The following is a 21,519-nucleotide window of genomic DNA, read 5'->3' as shown; positions in this document are numbered from 1 at the left end:
TGTATCGTAAAAGAACGTTTACAATCGATTTCATTATAGATTGTTAAGTCATGAATAAAATAAAATCACCATTACTATTTTCTTTCATTATTTTCATTTGCAAATAAAAAATATATTGGTGACACCCCCCCCCCCTTTTTTTTTTAACAGTAGAATCCAAGGTTGAAGTTATGGAAATCATTAATTTAATTGAAAATTACATTTATCTATTATTTATTTATTTATGGGTAGGGTTTGCTCTATTCGCTATTTCAAATATGTTATATTTCATTCCCCCCCCCCCCCCCCCCCCCCCCCCCCCCCCCCCCCCCCCTCTTACTAAAAAATCGAACTCTTTAGTTTTGGAGATTATATTGGTGTAACTTCCGCTTCGAGATCGAAGAACAACAAACATTTATTTTATATTGCCGTTCGATTCATGATTCCTGAGACATTTTGCACGAGGAGGAAAATGTTTAATTATTGGAGTGTTTAATAATTTGGAAATTCAGGTAAAGTTATTTATTGAGTAAATTACAATCAAAAAGATGATGTCGGATTAAATGTAATTTTTGCTGCAAGTTCAACGCTGCGTTGCAGCGAAATGTTCATTTTGATTTATGATTGATCAATAATAGATTCTAGGCCTTAGTTCACGAAAGCTTTGTTTAGAAGGTAAATTTTAATGATTAGATATACCGCTTACTGCGATGCAGGGTGTTTTTTTTTTTTAATTAACACTATGCATAAATATTTGACATCAGATACACACACTTAAAAAGTTAAAAACAGGAAACGAGTCATCAAGAAGTTCTCGGTTGCCTACCAATAGGCATACTGTGTTCTGGTATCATTATAGCTTACATCAATTGTCGTGGTTAGTATTTAAAAATTCTGAATATTTGAGTATTTTTTAATACATTCGAAGTATCTATATACACCATTATTATCATTATACTCATTTACCTGATGTGCTTTGGGAGAAATTACTACAGCAATGGTTTGTAGATTTACAGATTAAACTGTATGGGTGGTCATGTGAATGTGGTAGCTTTGGTGATGGAGAATGTTTCTTTCTACTGTTAGTCCAGTTGTTGCTGTTACACAGTAGATATTGGAAGTAAAGACTTCAAGTCAGATTTGTAGTAATGTCTGTATTTTACACTGGCCTATTTGATGTACATTTGATCAGGTTGTTCATACACCAATACACGATGACATCACGAAGTGTGCGTACTGTGACTGAATGTGTTGAGCAATCAGAGGGAGATGGGGCCATCATTAAGCGTTGCCTGGGAGAGGATGTGGTAAGTGGAATTTCAGAAATCTTTTTTGGTTCAGTTGAAATGTCACTGCCTAACAAAGTATTTATAGAAAATATTGATAAGAGTGGTGGATCTGGAGGGGGAGAGCAGTTACAGGGGTTGCAACTCCCTCCCCATTTTGGTTGAATTGATTTTAAAAGTAATTTTTTGCCATTTTGGGGTATTCAACCCTTACTGTCTTGGGCGGAAAAGGTACAAACTTGGGTCCCACCACTTTCACCCCTTGGAAAATTTTTGGGATCCACCACTGGATGATAAGTGGCTGCATCATACCATTTAATTTTTGCTGTAGTTTCCTGACAAAATAATAGATTATAAAGTATGTGACATTTTCCGATATCTTAGTGCATAGTCTTTCAAATGTTTTATTTTTTTTTTTGTGTGAATGTCCATTTGTTTTCTTAGATATGAATATTCCATTGGGCATTTTGATTTTTGTCCAAACAAGTTGCATTACTGTAGGAAAGCCCCTTAAGGGTATCATGTAAAATTGCATACTGTAATATGAATGATAGATAGATATAATTAAGTTGGTCAGTCTGTCAAAATATTTACTTGATGACTTATACCAGTATTGACACTAAAACAGGTTTTGACAGATGCCATTGAGGTTACACACTTATAGTACTCTAAGTCTCTTTTTTGCAGTTAAAACTGTAATTATTGATAATCAGTAGAATTAGTATGATGTATTTTTAAAATGAATCTCCAATCAATCATATTGCATCTTATTGTTTTTATTGTGAGTATACAAATCTGAGCACAAATATGGGATAATTTTGATTGAATTAGTTAAGCTTTTATCATGTTGTTGATTTAATCAATTTACATGTACAGTGTTCAAAATTGGTTTAAAACAAGATGGCATAGACCTCATTAAATTGGCATAGACTGCAACATTGAAAAAAAAATAGCACAAATTTAAAACATTGTTGTTTACTTCTAATGTACTTAGAAAGCATATTTACTTTCCATTTCCATAACAATATCCTCCTTTCCTCATAATGTTTATCAGATGTCGACTTTTGGGATAACTCTATTGCTTTAAACCTAGAAAATCGGCAAAGACAATTTGGTCTATCCCAATTACAATTGGCATAGACTGGTGTCATTTGACATTATTATATAGACTCGGTCCATTGGTCTATGGTTAATTTCGAACACTGCATGTAACATTGAAAGGATGGGATGAAAGAGAAATGTTAACATACTGAAAATGGTGGAATTTTAAAATTTGATAAATGCATACTGTATATTTACAAGACTCATGCCATCACTTAACTGTTTGCTCCAGTCCTCAAGCAATGTTTTGTTTTATGTTAGTTTGTAAATGATCTCTGTAATTGTTTACAATTTCAGTGTGCTCCTCTGTGGACCCAAATTGGTTGAATAAAATATTCTAATTTATCCTATTCTATTTAATGGATTATAAGGTTTAAGGTTCCAGGAAAATAAATAACACAGCACACAAGAAATGTGGGTAGTTGTAATGGCTGCATTAATGAGCAGGAAGCAGAAGTCTGGTGGATTTTTGTTAAACAGGATTTCATGTACCATCATCGTCACAAACCACAGCTGAAACACACTCCTCTCCCCTTTCACCCGTGGCTCTCTGTGTGACAATTTCTTTGTTTCTCATAAATGATTTCTATCTACCTGGTAATGCTATATATTCGGAATAGAACTGAAATCAAATCATAAACTTGGTTTTTAATTTGATCAATGATTATGGTTAAAGATACATATATTTTTTCCTACTACGAGTTTTAATTAATACACAATATCAGGGCTATTAAGTAAAATTATGATTTTCACGTCCGTGGGACTCGTCATATCAGATAAACTTGCGTCCCAAATGAATTTTCTGCGTCTAGGACGCAGATTCTTCCATTAGTGACAACCCTGCGTACAGTACTATCGTATGATAGCACATTTTTACAAAACCATAAAATCTTAAGATTTAGAACTAATATTGTTTTAACTTATATATTATATATTTGTGTGTCAACCAACCAGCTGAAGGTGGTGATGATTGTGCTATGTGTATTTCATCATGTGATGATTGTGCTGTGTGTATTTCATCATGTGATGATTGTGCTGTGTGTATTTCATTGTGTGATGATTGTGCTGTGTGTATTTCATCATGTGATGATTGTACTGTGTGTATTTCATCATGTGATGATAGTGCTGTGTGTATTTTGTGCTGTGTGTATTTCATCATGTGATGATTGTGCTGTGTGTATTTCATCATGTGACGATTGTGCTGTGTATATTTCATTGTGTGATGGTTTGTGTTTCAGTCTGACATAGTTGACCCGTTTTTAATGCTGGACGAGTTTGTCGTAAATCCCCCGACCGGTTTTCCTGATCATCCACACAGAGGATTTGAACTGGTGAGTACAGGATGTAAGGAATTGTTGTCAGAATATAACATAGGTTTACACTCCAGATATTTGTTTACATTTATAGGTGCTTGAGATCTTCTGTAAGTGGTACAATACAACAATTCTTTTATTGAGAGTCAACAGTGAAAATATATTTCTGAGTGTTGTAATGTTTATTCATAGCATTAGGACATATCCTTCTGTAAGATTTGTACATAATTATTGATGTTCCTTGCTGTACACAAATAATGGCAAATATACTTTTTTTAAAAAATTTTACAATCACTTGACGTGTCAAATTAATGAAATCCTTCATTAGCACGAGTGTGGGATAGAAAAATTCCAACAAGGGGACAAGATTCGCAGTCCTTAATGAAGCTTTGCTGAGTCCTAAACAGCGAATCTCCGAGGTGGAATTTCCCAATGCCACATGAGTAAATAATAAAGGGTTATTTTTCTCACATTTTATCCATGCTTTTTAATTTAGGGGTTTTAAAAAATTTTCAAAATCCTCATTTGAACCTGAATGTAAAATCAAGTAGACAGTCAGATAGAACATACCCAAAAATACTTTTAAAAAACCAAACTAACCAAGGCTGTCCCTCAGAAAGCTGTATCTAATTAAAATACTAAATATCACAAGGCTGTCCCTCAGAAAGCTGTATCTAATTAAAATACTAAATATCACAAGGCTGCCCCTCAGAGAGACATCTAATTAAAATACTACATATCACAAGGCTGTCCCTTAGAGAGACATATCAAATTAAAATACTAAATATCACAAGGCTGCCCCTCAGAGAGACATATCAAATTAAAATACTAAATATCACAAGGCTGCCCCTTAGAGAGACATCTAATTAAAATACTAAATATCACAAGGCTGCCCCTCAGAGAGGCATATCTAATTAAAATACTAAATATCACAAGGCTGCCCCTTAGAGAGACATCTAATTAAAATACTAAATATCACAAGGCTGCCCCTCAGAGAGGCATATCTAATTAAAATACTAAATATCACAAGGCTGCCCCTTAGAGAGACATCTAATTAAAATACTAAATATCACAAGGCTGCCCCTTAGAGAGACATCTAATTAAAATACTAAATATCACAAGGCTGCCCCTCAGAGAGGCATATCTAATTAAAATACTAAATATCACAAGGCTGTCCCTTAGAGAGACATCTAATTAAAATACTAAATATCACAAGGCTGCCCCTCAGAGAGGCATATCTAATTAAAATACTAAATATGACAAGGCTGCCCCTTAGAGAGACATCTAATTAAAATACTAAATATCACAAGGCTGCCCCTTAGAGAGACATCTAATTAAAATACTAAATATCACAAGGCTGTCCCTCAGAAAGCTGTATCTAATTAAAATACTAAATATCACAAGACTGCCCCTTAGAGAGACATCTAATTAAAATACTAAATATCACAAGGCTGCCCCTTAGAGAGACATCTAATTAAAATACTAAATATCACAAGGCTGCCCCTTAGAGAGACATCTAATTAAAATACTAAATATCACAAGGCTGCCCCTTAGAGAGACATCTAATTAAAATACTAAATATCACAAGGCTGCCCCTTAGAGAGACATCTAATTAAAATACTAAATATGACAAGGCTGCCCCTTAGAGAGACATCTAATTAAAATACTAAATATCACAAGGCTGCCCCTCAGAGAGACATATCAAATTAAAATACTAAATATCACAAGGCTGCTCCTTAGAGAGACATCTAATTAAAATACTAAATATCACAAGGCTGCCCCTTAGAGAGACATCTAATTAAAATACTAAATATCACAAGGCTGCTCCTTAGAGAGACATCTAATTAAAATACTAAATATCACAAGGCTGCCCCTCAGAGAGACATATCAAATTAAAATACTAAATATCACAAGGCTGCTCCTTAGAGAGGCATCTAATTAAAATACTAAATATGACAAGGCTGCCCCTTAGAGAGACATCTAATTAAAATACTAAATATCACAAGGCTGCCCCTTAGAGAGACATCTAATTAAAATACTAAATATCACAAGGCTGTCCCTCAGAAAGCTGTATCTAATTAAAATACTAAATATCACAAGACTGCCCCTCAGAGAGACATCTAATTAAAATACTAAATATCACAAGGCTGCCCCTTAGAGAAACATCTAATTAAAATACTAAATATCACAAGGCTGCCCCTTAGAGAGACATCTAATTTTAAAAATACTAAATATCACAAGACTGCCCCTTAGAGACATCTAATTAAAATGCTAAATATCACAAGACTGCCCCTTAGAGAGACATCTAATTAAAATACTAAATATCACAAGGCTGCCCCTTAGAGACATCTAATTAAAATACTAAATATCACAAGGCTGCCCCTCAGAAAGCTGTATCTAATTAAAATTCGAGAATCCAATACAAAATATATTGCTTCTACATGTAACGTAAATCATAGAAAATACATGACATCATATTCAATGACAGCAGTGCAAGACTAAATAACTTCATATGGGTAGTAATGGTCTCATACTGGTGATAATGTGAGGACATTCTATCTGAGTAGTTGGTCTCGTACTGGTGATAATGTGAGGACATTCTATTTGAATACAACAGAGTCCATACGGTATCCAAAATGGAAGTAAAATTGAAGAATTTATTAAAATTTCATAAACAGAAATATTAACTATAGTGTATTAACCACCTTACTGTACGAGTATTTATTCTACTGTATTTAGAATTTTATGCAGTCGGAGCTGATGCACTATTTAGCGTAATCATAATTTAATGCTTCTTCCATGTATATAAATGGATAAATAGAGAATTTCATTTTTTAGCATAATTGTAAATTAACACTCTTGCTTTGCTGCCAAAGTCACTAAAATTTGAATCCTGCTAAAATAATTATACGTACAATATTTTGCGCTCGACAGTTTCTTGTACAATATGTTGTTCTTTGGCAGGTGTCCTACATATTACAAGGCACCGGTCAACATGAGGACTTTATGGGACACAAGGGCAAACTGAAGATGGGAGATGTACAGGTAATGTTGTCAAATAATCACTTAAGGTAGGTCCCTAGTCCTGGACCTACTTGTGATTTCTCAAAAATTTGAGTTTAGATACTTAGATTGTTCATTTCAGGGTATGATAAAAACAAAAAAATGGGGGGTTGTCAGTATAATGAGTAAATTATGGTATTTTTATTACGTGTACCCCCATTTGTCAAACGGCAATATCAGAATTCATTGAAGAAGTCCTAGAATATGTCCATAAAATTTTGTTTGAGGTATGATGCTGCAATTTTTTTCCTCAAATATGAAATAAATATGTTTAACTAAATAATTAAAAGTGAAATTTTAACATAGTTTCATGTTTTTTAATAATGGTGGTACAAAATTGAACTCAATACAGGCCCTCGGCAGTCAAAAATACGGCACTGCAACACCACTAATATGAATATTTTAAAAATTTGACTTGTGATTTTTCATTCAAACTCACATATTATGTTCATATATGAATGCTTGTTAAAATACATTTAAAAAATCTGCCCTTTCTCAGCATAATATTTTCACAGCATCTCAATTTATATTTACATTTTTGGGCCAAAATAACCATTTTGAAGATGATTTTCACATAACAGAAGATAACAAATATATAACAAGATAACAAATATATAACAAATGCAGAATTGTTTTATTTAATTCCACAAGTGCATGATTGCATATCATGAATTTTTTTTAATTTACAGATAATTTTAACATGTAATACCCCGGCCTGTATATCAATTAAACAAATATGTACCTCTGGTTTTATGTGTGAATTAGATGACAAAAAATGGAAAGAAGATTGGATCCATAGTCTACTTAAATATAAGTGATGGAGTGTTATTGTATTCATTTTACTAAATTAAAAAACATCCAGGTAAATGTAAAAACAGTATAAATCCACCCAATAATAATAGTACGTGAACCAATACTGGAGTTCGATCCGGACATGACGTCACGCTACTAGACCCCTACTTTAATGGTATGTGATGAAGTATGGGGGTTAGTCGTGTATCACTGACATGTGATTAAGTATGGGGTTTGTTGTATTTTACATTAGGGAAAGTAGAGGATGTTGATTCAGGTTTGCCCTCTGCACCACCCCATGATATCAGATCTGCCCTCTGCACCACCCCATGATATCAGATCTGCCCTCTGCACCACCCCATGATATCAGATCTGCCCTCTGCACCACCCCATGATATCAGATCTGCCCTCTCCACCACCCCATGATATCAGATCTGCCCTCTGCACCACCCCATGATATCAGATCTGCCCTCTGCACCACCCCATGACATCAGATCTGCCCTCTGCACCACCCCATGACATCAGATCTGCCCTCTGCACCACCCCATGACATCAGATCAGCCCTCTGCACCACCCCATGATATCAGATCAGCCCTCTGCACCACCCCATGATATCAGATCTGCCCTCTGCACTACCCCATGATATCAGATCAGCCCTCTGTACCACCCCATGATATCAGATCTGCCCTCTGCACCACCCCATGATATCAGATCTGTCCTCTGCACCACCCCATGACATCAGATCTGCCCTCTGCACCACCCCATGACATCAGATCTGTCCTCTGCACCACCCCATGACATCAGATCAGCCCTCTGCACCACCCCATGATATCAGATCAGCCCTCTGCACCACCCCATGATATCAGATCAGCCCTCTGCACCACCCCATGATATCAGATCTGCCCTCTGCACCACCCCATGATATCATCTGCCCTCTGCACCACCCCATGATATCAGATCTGCCCTCTGCACTACCCCATGATATCAGATCAGCCCTCTGTACCACCCCATGATATCATCTGCCCTCTGCACCACACCATGACATCAGATCTGCCCTCTGCACCACCCCATGATATCAGATCAGCCCTCTGCACCACCCCATGATATCAGATCTGCCCTCTGCACCACCCCATGATATCATCTGCCCTCTACACCACCCCATGATATCAGATCTGCCCTCTGCACTACCCCATGATATCAGATCAGCCCTCTGTACCACCCCATGATATCATCTGCCCTCTGCACCACCCCATGATATCAGATCAGCCCTCTACACCACCCCATGATATCAGATCTGCCCTCTGCACCACCCCACGATATCATATCAGCCCTCTGCACCACCCCATGACATCAGATCTGCCCTCTGCACTACCCCATGATATCAAATCAGCCCTCTGTACCACCCCATGATATCATCTGCCCTCTGCACCACCCCATGATATCAGATCAGCCCTCTGCACCACCCCATGATATCAGATCAGCCCTCTGCACCACCCCATGATATCAGATCTGCCCTCTGCACCACCCCATGACATCAGATCAGCCCTCTACACCACCCCATGATATCAGATCTGCCCTCTGCACCACCCCATGATATCCGATTTGCCCTCTGCACCACCCCATGATATCAGATCAGCCCTCTGCACCACCCCATGATATCAGATCTGCCCTCTGCACCACCCCATGATATCAGATCTGCCCTCTTCATCTGTCTGTAACCACCACCCCATGATATCCGATTTGCTCTCTGCACCACCCCATGATATCAGATCTGCCTTCTTCATCTGTCTGTAACCACCACCCCATGATATCAGATCAGTCCTCTTCATCTGTCTGTAATACCCCGTGATATACAGTCAGGGGACCAGTTTTCATTAGTTATTTTTATACGCCCGTCATTAGATAATCAAGATTTCTAGCAAAGGGATCAATCCACCAATGTTATGCATCGAAATTTACTCAATAGAAAAAAATGAAGCGACGCTTTTAGCCTACTTGTATAAATCTTGTACCTGTGTGTTTATACTGCAGTGGCTGACAGCTGGCCGAGGCATTGTCCATTGTGAGTGGTCATTCGGTCAGGAGAAAGCTCATGGTCTACAGTTGTGGATTAATTTGGCAAAGGAGGATAAAATGCAGGAACCATCTTGTCAAGAAATACTGGCAGATAACATTCCAAGGACATCCAAAGAAGGTGTGGAGGTCAAGGTCATTGCTGGAGAAGCATTTGGTGTCAAGGTAAATTTTGTCTGTGTCAAGGTAAATTTTGTCTGTGTCAAGGTAAATTTTGTTTTTAACATAAATGTTATTTCAATAACAGATTAATTTGAAAGAAATAAGGTTTGAATATTCTGTTCAAACTGAAGCTGTAGATAATTCTGTTAATCATCATACCAATATCAGGCATACATGTGTATGTCACATTGAATTTGATACTATTTATATAATACTACCACATTCATCCTCTTGAGCACCCCAGTCACTTAGAAAATTGGAAGGGGGTATTTAGAATATTGTTACGATATATTTCCAGTGAAATTTTGACTTTGAGAAGTGTTTGAATAGTTATTCAATTCTAAATGAGCTGTTGTTATACTTTCCTTTACAATGATATAATCCACTCAAGTCTTATTAATTGATTTATAATTTCAAATCATTAAAACAACATTATAGTAAATACACAAAGATATAGTAGTTATTTTCCTATGACCGGTATAAGGTGAAAAATACTGTATATAAATGGGAGGGAGAAGGGGGATCTTAATTTTTGAAAGTTGAAAAAAGTCCCAGGGGGCACTTATAGGGGTTGGGGCGATCAATAGGGTGAATACAGTATGTTCGTGGTATTCATAATCACACACATGACCAATGTATGTAAATATAGCATTACATTCATAGATGTTATTTCATTAGGAAGAATCACACCCATTGTCTTTGGAATTACTGTCTATTTATAGGATAGAACTGATCCAGTGTCGAAATTTTTAACCTTTTTATGACCTTTGACCTTTATTCTATTACAGTCTACAATTCGGACTCGGACTCCGACCCTCTATTTACATTTTACGATGAAGGAAGGCACCTCCTTGAACCAGCCCATCCCCAAGGGCTGGAACACCTTTGTTCATGTTCTGTCAGGCCAGGCATTGTTTGGTAGGTAGTGTCAGTAGTACATGATGTATCAGTATTATGTAGTTTTAATTGTAAAAGCAAAATTATGTAGGAATAGTTCAGTTGATGAGATCATCTGTAGCTAGCTAACAACTTTGTTGGCTATTCATGGATGCTGTTGTGGTGAGATCCCGCAGTGGCTACTCGTGGCTGCTGTGGTGGTGAGATCCCGTGGTGGCTACTCATGGCTGAGCTGTTGTGGTGAGATCCTGCAGTGGCTACCCGTGGTTGCTGTTGTGGTGAGATCCTGCAGTGGCTACTTATGGCTGCTGTTGTGATGAAATCTCGCAGTGGCTACTCATGGCTGCTGTTGTGATGAGATCCCACGGTGGCTACTTATGGCGAGATCCCGTGGTAGCTACTCATGGCTGCTGTTGTGGTGAGATCCCACAGTGGCTACTTATGGCTGCTGTGGTGGTGAGATCCTGCGGTGGCTACTTATGTCTCCTGTTGTGGTGAGATTTCGTGGTGGCTACTCATGGCTCCTTGTAAGATCCACAGACTTTACTACATGTGTTTCCTGTGCTGCTTTAATTCTCATGACTCATTGACTGTCATTTAATGTATCAACTGCAGCTTCATGTGGTGGCTATTAGTGGCTTCTAGTGAGATCAACCTGTGGGGATCTGGGTTTGAATTGGTCCTCAGTGCGCTTTGCTCATCGTAGGAGGCGACTAAATGATGCGATCCTTCGTATGAGACCGCAAAAACCGAGGTCCCGTGTTACAGCAGGTGTGGCACGATAAAAATCACTCCTTGCTCAAAGGCTGTAAGCACCGAGCATAGGCCTAAATAAGCCCTTCACTGGCAATGGTGATGTCTCTATATGAGTAAAAAATTCTCGAGCAGAACATTAAACAATATGCAACCAACCTAGTGAGATCCATGAACTATAGCTTCCTGTGGTGGATCCTGATGAGATCCATAAACTTAACTATAGCTTCCTGTGGTGGATCCTGGTGAGATCCATAAACTATAGCTTCCTGTGGTGGATCCTGGTGGGATCGATGGACTTGAGCTTCCCGTAAATGATTTGTGATACATGTTTACATTTATAGCTGCATATGCTGAAATAATGGGGAGACAACTTCACCTGGTGTGTGGACACAACACTTTTATTATTAAATTGCAACCACATTCAGATTCAGACCACTGACCATTGAAATGGCTGTTTATCTGCTAGGCAATGGTTTTACCACAAACAGCAAAGAAAAATGAAGTTGATTGGATCCATTTTTTTGTTTATGTGTATAGCTGTTGTTATATTGATATGATATTCGTATTTCTACTTGTAGGTCCTGAAAGCAAAGAAAAACTAATAAAACCAACTCAGACGGCCATTTTTTATGCTGAAGGCGACTGTGTGATAGTGCAAAACCAGGTATACACAATAGATTAAAAGTAAACGTAAATCAGGTATACATAAAGCGCAGCTACGCCTAGCACTATCACAATTAGATTAAAAGTAAATCCTATGAATTGCTGTATCGCTATACAAGGATCTAACGACATCGTATTGAGGGTCACAATCTGAAGTTGCCAATCAGAGCATGGCAAACTTGATAAAATTTTTGAAAACAACAATTTTCTACCAAGAGTTGTCATTGGCTACTCTTGCATGCACCTCCATCTACGTCTTGGATTTTACATGATTCTTGTGAAACCCACTTTTGTGTGTATGTGAATATAACGAATGACAAATCAGGGCAGAGACTGGAGACAGTGTACTTATTTTCAGGGGTCCATTCCTTGCAGCTTTATACTTCTGGCAGGTCAGCCATTAAAAGAACCAGTGGCACAACAAGGTAAAGTATTAAACCAGGATCATTAGATAAGAGACTCGGCCTGAGAATAGACTTAGGTCTAAAATAAGAGACCCGGCCTGAGAAGAGACTTAGGTCTAAAATAAGAGACCCGGCCTGAGAAGAGACTTAGGTCTAAAATAAGAGACCCGGCCTGAGAAGAGACTTAGGTCTAAAATAAGAGACCTGGCCTGAGAATAGACTTAGGTCTGAAATAAGAGACCCGGCCTGAGAATAGACTTGGGTCTAAAATAAGAGACCCGGCCTGAGAATAGACTTGGGTCTAAAATAAGAGACCCGGCCTGAGAATAGACTTAGGTCTAAAATAAGAGACCCGGCCTGAGAATAGACTCAAGTCAAGATTTTGAATCTAGATAACTTTTGAAATAATTTTTATAAACAAATAAAATTTTCAGTCTATGTTTATATTTGAATTTCTTTTTTTTTTTATATAAACCAGCGGTTTTTTATTAAACATCTGTGCAAGATAAATCCTTAAGGTATAAGCAATCAAAATTTTGACTTAATTCTGTTCTCAGATTATGGTCTTGAGGCCAGGCCATCTTCCAAGAGGAGCTGAAAAGGAAATTGTGAAAATAGACTGAGATATCTAAAAAAAATCCTTTCAAGAGCCACTACGAGAGAAAATCTGTCTCTTCCTGTTATAATATACCATGATCTCCACAGTCTGGGTGCGAAACTTTTACATTGGGGAATACTGTAGACTGGGAAATTAACACGGTGGTTTTAATTTCTGTATGTTCACGATTTATCATTTGTCCACACAACAGAATCTATACTGAATAACATGTTAAAAATATTTCAACGGTTTTGAAATGGAAATTTTAGAAGCATATTTTCCTATAACTCGAAAGTAAAACTATCGCAATTGTGCCCTGGTAACAAATCGTGAAATTTTAGCATCGCAGAATTAAAACATCTTAAAGTATATAGGATTAAAATTCATGTTTTCAATTTTTGTCAAACCAATATGGAAAGCATTTTCATATTGAGGAGATTAGAGTTTGTCAAGATCATGCGGTAGAGCTACAGTAGGGGATTAAAGCTTTATAAAGGGATTTATAGGTTAATTCTCTAAAACTCCCAACAAGGAACGCTCGCAGCTATGTTAAGGCTTCCCGGAGTTTGAAATGTGTTCAAAACATACCATTTGATTGCAAGGTCAGTTTTTGGTTTTCACTTGTAATTTATATACTTAAGTACAGACAATTTATATAGAAGGTTCTCTCGGCTATATATTAACATATCTGTTATGATATCACATGACTTCGTTGATCACGTGACTGTCGTTTATAATTGTTTGAAGTGTTTCACATAAATTGCTTCAGCGCAGCTAATTTAACAATTTTTTTTAACTTTTTGTTTGATAAATGACCTCACCGTATCCTTGTGTACCCGAAATGTGCTTGGGAAAAATGGTAGTATTACTTGCGTACAAAATACATGCATTTCATGAAGAGTTCAACTTACCGACACACTTACCTACACATTTGAGGGTAATCTGTATTCAAACAAAGCCATCACACATTTTACCAAGCTGGATTCGGGTAGAGAACAAACTCCTCTTACGATTTCAGTAAAAGATCTCAAATGAATCCTTATAAATTGCCTGCGCTAGACTCTTTTATAAACACATCATAAATTCTACCTCTTTCCACTGGTATAAAACAGAGTACATTTCAAAAGTATATTTTTCGAAAGCAGTTTAAACACGCTGAATTTCAATCAAGGGTAATTAAACAAACTATTTCAAAATATTCGGACATATAAGATATTAAAATACAATTCAGACCCGTGAATTTTGCAATAGCGTTCTGACATCTTATAGGCAGTTTGAAATAAGGTCTAAAGTTTTTGACACTCTCTCCCCGTCATAACAGCTCAAGTTTGCAGTGACTTGACGTCATTTTCCATTATGACGTTATATATTGGTAGTTCGGAGAAGTAAAGGCATAAAGCGCACTGTGATATTCTATAAGGGAATCCTTAACCTACCCATGCTGGTACTTCGGTAGAACTATAATAGGGGATTAAAGTTTTATCTAGGGATATATAGGTTAATTCTTTAAAACTTCTGACAAAGAAATTATTTGTCGAATTAATATCGCACACATCCTCATGTAGTGTAGGTTCCAGTTATGTAATGTAGATTTATGTAATTATCTAAAGTTCGAACCTTGATGTTAGGGGTAGGATATGAAAGCATGCACCATGAACCCTAAGACCTGGAGCCATAATACGGATTTAAAATTTGAAATATTTTGAAAATACAACTGATCTGGTGAGCAATATAGACCATGAGCATCTTGTTTGTATGTAGTTTTCTCTGATCAGTTGTATTGTACGACTTATTCACAGATCCCAGATTTATGTACTTCCTGTTTGTCAATATCACACACACCCTGCAGACAGCGATTACACTGTACACTCATCACAGTTTCGATGATTGATATGATGTTTCCTGTTGGTCAGGCATTGTGGGACAGTTTTGTGTTCCGCATTTGTCTACTTCCTGTTTGTTGGAGACTCATCTTCTCTGTACAGTGTTAAATTTTGACACACTACAAATTTTATACATCCCTCTTTAGACTGGTACATATGATGTATGTCTGTACATCCAGGTTTTCAACACTGTTCTCTTCACATAATGAACTGAATCTATCTGTACATCCAGGTTTTCAACACTGTTCTCTTCACATAATGAACTGAAACTTCCTGTGTTCCCCCTTTGCTGAAAACTTAAGATAATATATTTTTTAAAAATTTGCATTTCTCTCGCTTTTAGAAGAGTTATGCCTATTAATGTGAAATAGAGTTAAAGAATTTCTCCATTTAACTACTTTCTCTGTTTTCAAGCACAGGCCTTGTCATTCCACACACTGTAAGGGTATTAAAGAAGTGAATGCACATTACATTGGATTTTTCATAAAGTTTTCATGAAAATTGCAAGTTATTGAACTCTGTGACAATTTTTAGGGAGCATTACAGTGATAGAAAGTGGGAATGAGTTGTCTATCTTCTCTCAAAATTTTCAAACTCATATCTTTCCTTCTTACACTGAGTGGGCATTGAAGATGTGCATATTGTATTTAAATTTGCTGTATTTCTATGAAAATTACAGTTGAATTTAGTTGATGTTTAAAAAAAATTTGAAAATCTGGTCAATGTTGTGTCAAGGTTTGAAATCATCGAGTAATTCACGGATAATGATGTGATTCATGCTGGAAACGAATCCTTTGATTTTCTAAAACTTTTATACTTTATATATATTTAAGAAATAATTTTCATTTTTGAAGATACACAAGGTATTTTAAAATTGCCACACTCCATGCCAGCATGCATTCTTCATGAAAAGTATGGCAGCGGGAAGCGGTACAATGAAGTCATGTATTTTCAAAATTGAAATTTATTTCTTATACAATGTATTAACATTCTACGTTTCATTTCTGTTGGAATTCCCAGCTGTTAAAATAGACATACTATATTCATCAAGTAGTTCTGAACTCGTATGTGCATTGTGTACAATTGCATCGCATTCATGAGGAAATGCCTAGTATCATTAAATATTACAATTTGTAAAGATATCAAAGGCAAAAACATTGAAAATATCTTTGTATGCAGGTGACTCCTGATGGCTGTGTGTGTGTGTGTGTGTGTAGCTTCATCACAACAAACTGCCATCTAATTCTAAGTTTTAAGGGTTTTTTGGTTGCTGTTCTTTGATGTTTATGGTCGATTTTGATAATTAATTTCTCCTTAGTAAAGGAGATAAAACTACATGTACTGATACCTTGTAAAGTACCGATAGGTCGAGCTATTAAGCAAACACAGAAAGCCGTACTGTCATACATGTACCATTAGTTTAGACGAGTATTAAAAGTCGTGGAAGTTATGTTAAAGAATCTATTTTTTAATAGCTTCTTGATGTAGTGTTCAATTTTATGCCTTCTGGTTTTCAGGTCCATTTGTTATGAACACTGAAGAAGAACTTCATCAGGCCATGGAAGATTATAAGTCATGCACCAACGGGTTTGAGCGCGCCCGGTCCTGGCAGTCCAGTTTCCTGCAGAGTAGCAGCTGATGACTCCGTATCTAGTCCCGGAAATTTTATTTTTGTCACAAATCCAAGCTGATTACTTTAGTACAGTGTATGTACATTATATATATGTATATTTTTTTCTTTTTATGCAACTGTTGATTTTATACATTCCACTGTATGCAAGAGACATGATACAGAAGTGTAGTGACTACTGTGAAATCATTTTGATTCGTGGGGGCCAATGTTCGTGGGAATGCAAAATTTTGCAGGTTCGTGGGGATGTAATTTCGTGGGTAATTGATTCGCTGTCACTAGGAGAGATAACTCTACTTGGTTATAAACAATGTTCAGAGTGACCCTCGAAATCCACGAACATCAATCCCCCACGAACAATGATGATTCCACAGTATTTGAGACGTGGCTATATACCCACAGTTCTTAAAGACGGGTGCCAATCTAACCTGTATATCAACTCATTTCTGTTGTCATGGATACAATCATGGTACTCGCTGCAATGATCGATGTTGATTATTTTATATAAATAATAACAGATTAAATGACAAACTAATGCACGAGGTAGTTATGAATAGAAGCAGACTGAAAAAACTTGGAGGACAAAGAAATGCTTGCTTTTGAATGTTGAAAGCATTCTTGTTGATTTGCGAAGTGATTATGAAAATAATCACAATTGTATTTTCCTAGAACAGTATTGAACAAATGGATGAGCTACATTTGCCTTTATGATATGTGTAATATTATCTGTGCCAATTAAATGTATATTGTAGTGATGACGATAGTTCTGTAAGAATACGGAATATTGGAACTACAAAATTTTGGAACTCTTCAGAAAAAGAAGTTACGAAGAATATGTGTCACTTTGGCAACTCCTGTATACAAATTAGTGATGGCTAAAGACGACTCATTTCTACAAGAATACCTGCCTGATTTAAAGATTATTTTTCAGAATATTGTAAGTGAATATCAGAGTACCAAAGCACGAGTTGTAAGATTAAATTTCTGATGTTTGGTATTTCATAGGAACGAGTATTTTGTCTACTACATGTGAATATTTACTCTTCTTCTTTCTTTTTTTTATAGATTTTCTCAAATTATTATTACAACCGACTGTTCTGCAATGATATCACAAAAATTCAAATTATATGCATCATTCTCACTATCTGATAGTTGCATGTGCTTGTGTATTGAAAAGTTGCCCAAGTTAATTCGGAGAATGAGATTTCATTGGACATACTAAATTTTAAACTGTGACAGAATCGGAGAAGAAATAATAGTTCCAATATTCCATATTAAATGAGATAATTCAGGTTTTTACACCAATACTCCACTGCACAACAGAGAGTTTATTTTAATTTATTTTACTCTGTATATTGTCAGAAATCTTGTCCTTTTCAGTCTGGGCAGGTGTCATTTGTACATTGTTGTGTTGGATTAATATTGCGGGGATTTCAAATTTGGGTTGGAAGTCTGGATTTGTTGTCGTAAATCGGGGAACATTTTTACAAAATCAGGATTTTTGGGTATTTTTATGCTTTCCCAATTGGGAAAGTGGGAATCAGGCTTAAAATCGGGGAAATCCTGTCTTAATCGGGAAAATCCTGTCTTAATGGGGAAATCCTTTCTTAATGGGGGAAATCCTGTCTTAATCGGGGAAATCCTGTCTTAATGGGGAAAATCCTTTCTTAATGGGGGAAATCCTGTCTTAATCGGGGAAATCCTGTCTTAATGGGGGAAATCCTGTCTTAATGGGGAAAATCCTGTCTTAATGGGGAAAGTTGGCCTGGTTTACAACTGTAACTGACACTGCTGGTTATTATGACAACTTTGTTCATTGGCAAAAAGCCAACACTGCTAAATGCAGAACATACTTTTAATTATTACATTTATCGTTAATTCTTAATGATGATTCTAATAGCCTTGTATGATTTTTACTATTTGATAATGCCTTAGAAATATCACAGGAAATTTTTAAGTTATGATTATTTCTTTTCTTAAAATAGAGGTCCATTTTTTCCAGCAAGATTTACTAATTATGAAATTAACAGTCCTGATTTGTTTATTGTTTATATTAGTTATGCATAATTTTCATTACGTTAACTTGTGCGGTTCATTGGAGATCTTCCGATATGTGTATCTTGTGCTGTGTTACCCCACCGTGCTGTAATTGTTTACAATGTAATCAACCATACTGTAATTTTTGGCATTATGATCAGTCATGTAAACACTGATCGATTGTGGTACACTCCTAAATATTTACATTTCCAATGTTTTCACCTTTGATATCTTTACAAATTGTAATGATAGTTATTTCCTCATGAATGCGCTGCAGTTGTGAACAATGTGCATATGAATCTGGATACGTCTATTTGAACAGCTAGGATTTCCAACAGAATTGAAAATAGAATGTAAATATAAGAAAGGAATTTTACGAAGTACTAGTATGCCAGCGTGAAGAAATATAAGAAAGGAATTTTACGAAGTACTAGTATGCCAGTGTGAAGAAATATAAGAAAGGAATTTTACGAAGTACTAGTATGCCAGCGTGAAGCATCATAGTTCATACCCTCATGTATTTTCAAAATTTTTTATTTCTTACTTGTACACTCTTCTTGCAAACTAAGTTTGTTGTTTTTTGGGGGGAGGGGGGGGGGGACAAATCATTTTGTCTTATATGTATGTTTGTCCCACTTCATTAGAAACGTTTGGAAGACTCGACTTTTTGTAGTGGATTAGCATTAGAAACTCGCACTGTGTCATGACTCTAATGTCATTAGTAAATTAAAAGTTGGAAATTTTTGTTAGAGAAATAAATTTATATTGGGGACATTACTAGCTCCCTTAAGCCGCTGATGACCAGGCATTGCCATGTCTCCTTGCCTATGTCATAAGACTAAGGTGAAGGTCACTTGTAAATAAAAGTTCAAAATGTTTATCTTTGTAATGAAGAAACGTTGCAATTTCATACATGACTGAAAGATTACTAGAGGGCCAACAGAAGCTCGCCCTTGGCACAGAGGTGTGTCATATTCTATTTTCAAGGTCATTTGGGGAAGTGTTTTAGTAAGCCTCCAGGGAGTGGAGGTATTAGTCTCATTAGAACAGCTCTAGTTTCAGATTATTTTAATCAAATTACAGCACACAATTAGTAGAGGAGTGTATATCCATACACAATATTTACATTGCACTGAGTATTTCAGATTGCAGTTATGTTTGTTTTGGCAGTTTTTGTGGGGTTAAGACGATGGGATTATTGACCCGATTACTCGGGATTTCGTTGGAGGATAGTGTGTCAGTATGTGTTCCTTTGTGGTGCTGTGAGGATGCACAATAGTGCACAAACAGGTTCTTTTTAGTTTTAAATATTCTGTGTTCATGCACGTTCAATTTTTTTTTTTATAAATTTCAATTTATGGAGTTGTTTTTTTTCATGTAACAATTTTTGTGATGTATCTACAATTTTTTTAAATACAAAGATTAGATTTTTTTCTTTTATATTTCTGAGCAGAATGCCAAATTATTCTGTTATGTCAGGGTATGAGGAAAACTGTAATCATAGTATGTCTGCTGTTACATGTAGGATAATGTTTGTACATTTTATCAAATACAGTAAGGCCTGTTTATAATGAACACTATACAGTATATCAAATACAGTAAAGCCTGTTTATAATGAACAATATATAATATATCAAATACAGTAAGGCCTGTTTATAATGAACACTATACAGTATATCAAATACAGTAAGGCCTGTTTTAATGAACACTATATATACAGTATATCAAATACAGTAAGGCCTCTTTACAATGAACACAATCAGAGCAAGTACCTGGCTTGTAGTGATGTTGAATTCATTTTGCAAGGAAAAGAAAATAATGGAATTGGTAATTAAGTAAGTGATAAAATTTTACATTTCTGATTAAACCATTTTGAGTGCCCCTATACTATATCAAGTTTTACTGTAGTAGAAATCCATGTACACTTAGTTTTATTGGATTTTGAACATTTTTGTTGTGTTTGTAATTGGCTTCATTTTTTTTTTTTTTTTTTTTTTTTTTTTTTTAGATTTTACCAAGGATACAAATTAATACATGATTTTGCATGTAGAATATTATGATACATTGTACATTTAAGGCAATGGAAGTCATGGAGAATAGATTTAAGAAAACGAAAATATGGATAATACATTTAAGCAAAGGTAAAAAATATTGATAATAGAATTACTGTAATATTTTTATACCTCCATAATTTTTGGTCTGTTTGTCTGCAAAAACTTTAACCTTTTAATGGATGGAAGGAGTTTTCATACTTCACATTTGTATTCCTTGTATCAAAATACCGACATTGTAATCTTGACCTTGAGGTTTGACCTACTTTTGAAAAACTTTTAATCTTGACCATAACTTTTATCTTGACCATAACTTTTGAATGGTTGGTGATAAGGCTTTCATATTTTACATGTGTAGTCCTTTTGACAAAACCTTTCTATAGGTAGCTAAATTTTTGACCTCATGACCTTGACTTTGGGGTTCAACCTACTTTTGAAAAAACTTTAACCTATGCCATTACTTTTGAATGGTTAGCAATAGGGCTTTCATATTTCACTTGTATTGTTCTTGCAACACGGCCTTTCTTTGGGTATACCAGCATTATTTTGCCACCATACGGGGGCATCAGTGTTTCACAAACACATCGTATTTTTAGAAGTGTTGAAAGCTCATTATGAATATTTTATGAATCGGTACATTCAGTGCACAATGTACTAGTGTTAGCTACTTAGAAGTATGATGGAGAAATAATTGATCAGTTTATAGATTCATGTTGCAGTTTTTTTTACAAATTATTTTGCAATAATTGATTTGTTTGTCTCGATTAGTTTTCACAAAGCACTCTTTTATTCAAAAATGAAAGTAGATAAATAAAAGTTTATACTACAGAG

The 21,519-nt window shown here is 35.9% G+C and overlaps 1 protein-coding gene across 4 annotated transcripts; it reads left to right on the top strand.

The window, feature by feature from the left end:
* The first annotated feature begins 350 nt into the window (after positions 1-350).
* On the top strand, positions 351-21,519 carry LOC125678972 (pirin-like). Of its 4 annotated transcripts, XR_008800600.1 has the most exons (10): positions 369-491; positions 1,172-1,286; positions 3,605-3,697; positions 6,644-6,724; positions 9,566-9,772; positions 10,558-10,687; positions 12,001-12,086; positions 12,444-12,510; positions 16,488-16,676; positions 17,353-21,519. XR_008800600.1 is itself a non-coding variant. In XM_056156619.1 (9 exons), exons 2-9 carry the CDS (start codon positions 1,194-1,196, stop codon positions 16,607-16,609), a joined length of 879 nt encoding a protein of 292 aa, XP_056012594.1. In that variant the 5' UTR covers positions 351-491; positions 1,172-1,193; the 3' UTR covers positions 16,610-21,519. The 4 variants fall into 4 exon arrangements, 3 of the variants coding, with proteins under 3 accessions (XP_056012594.1, XP_056012593.1, XP_056012596.1); XM_056156619.1 differs by having other exon boundaries at positions 351-491; positions 16,488-21,519; XM_056156618.1 differs by lacking the exon at positions 369-491 and adding an exon at positions 739-856 and having other exon boundaries at positions 16,488-21,519.

Source organism: Ostrea edulis, chromosome 2 (genome assembly GCF_947568905.1).
Source record: "Ostrea edulis chromosome 2, xbOstEdul1.1, whole genome shotgun sequence".
In the NCBI taxonomy this organism is placed as follows: Eukaryota; Metazoa; Mollusca; class Bivalvia; order Ostreida; family Ostreidae; genus Ostrea; species Ostrea edulis.
Note: the sequence above shows the minus strand (reverse complement) of the source record. Positions and strands in the feature narration are given on the sequence as shown.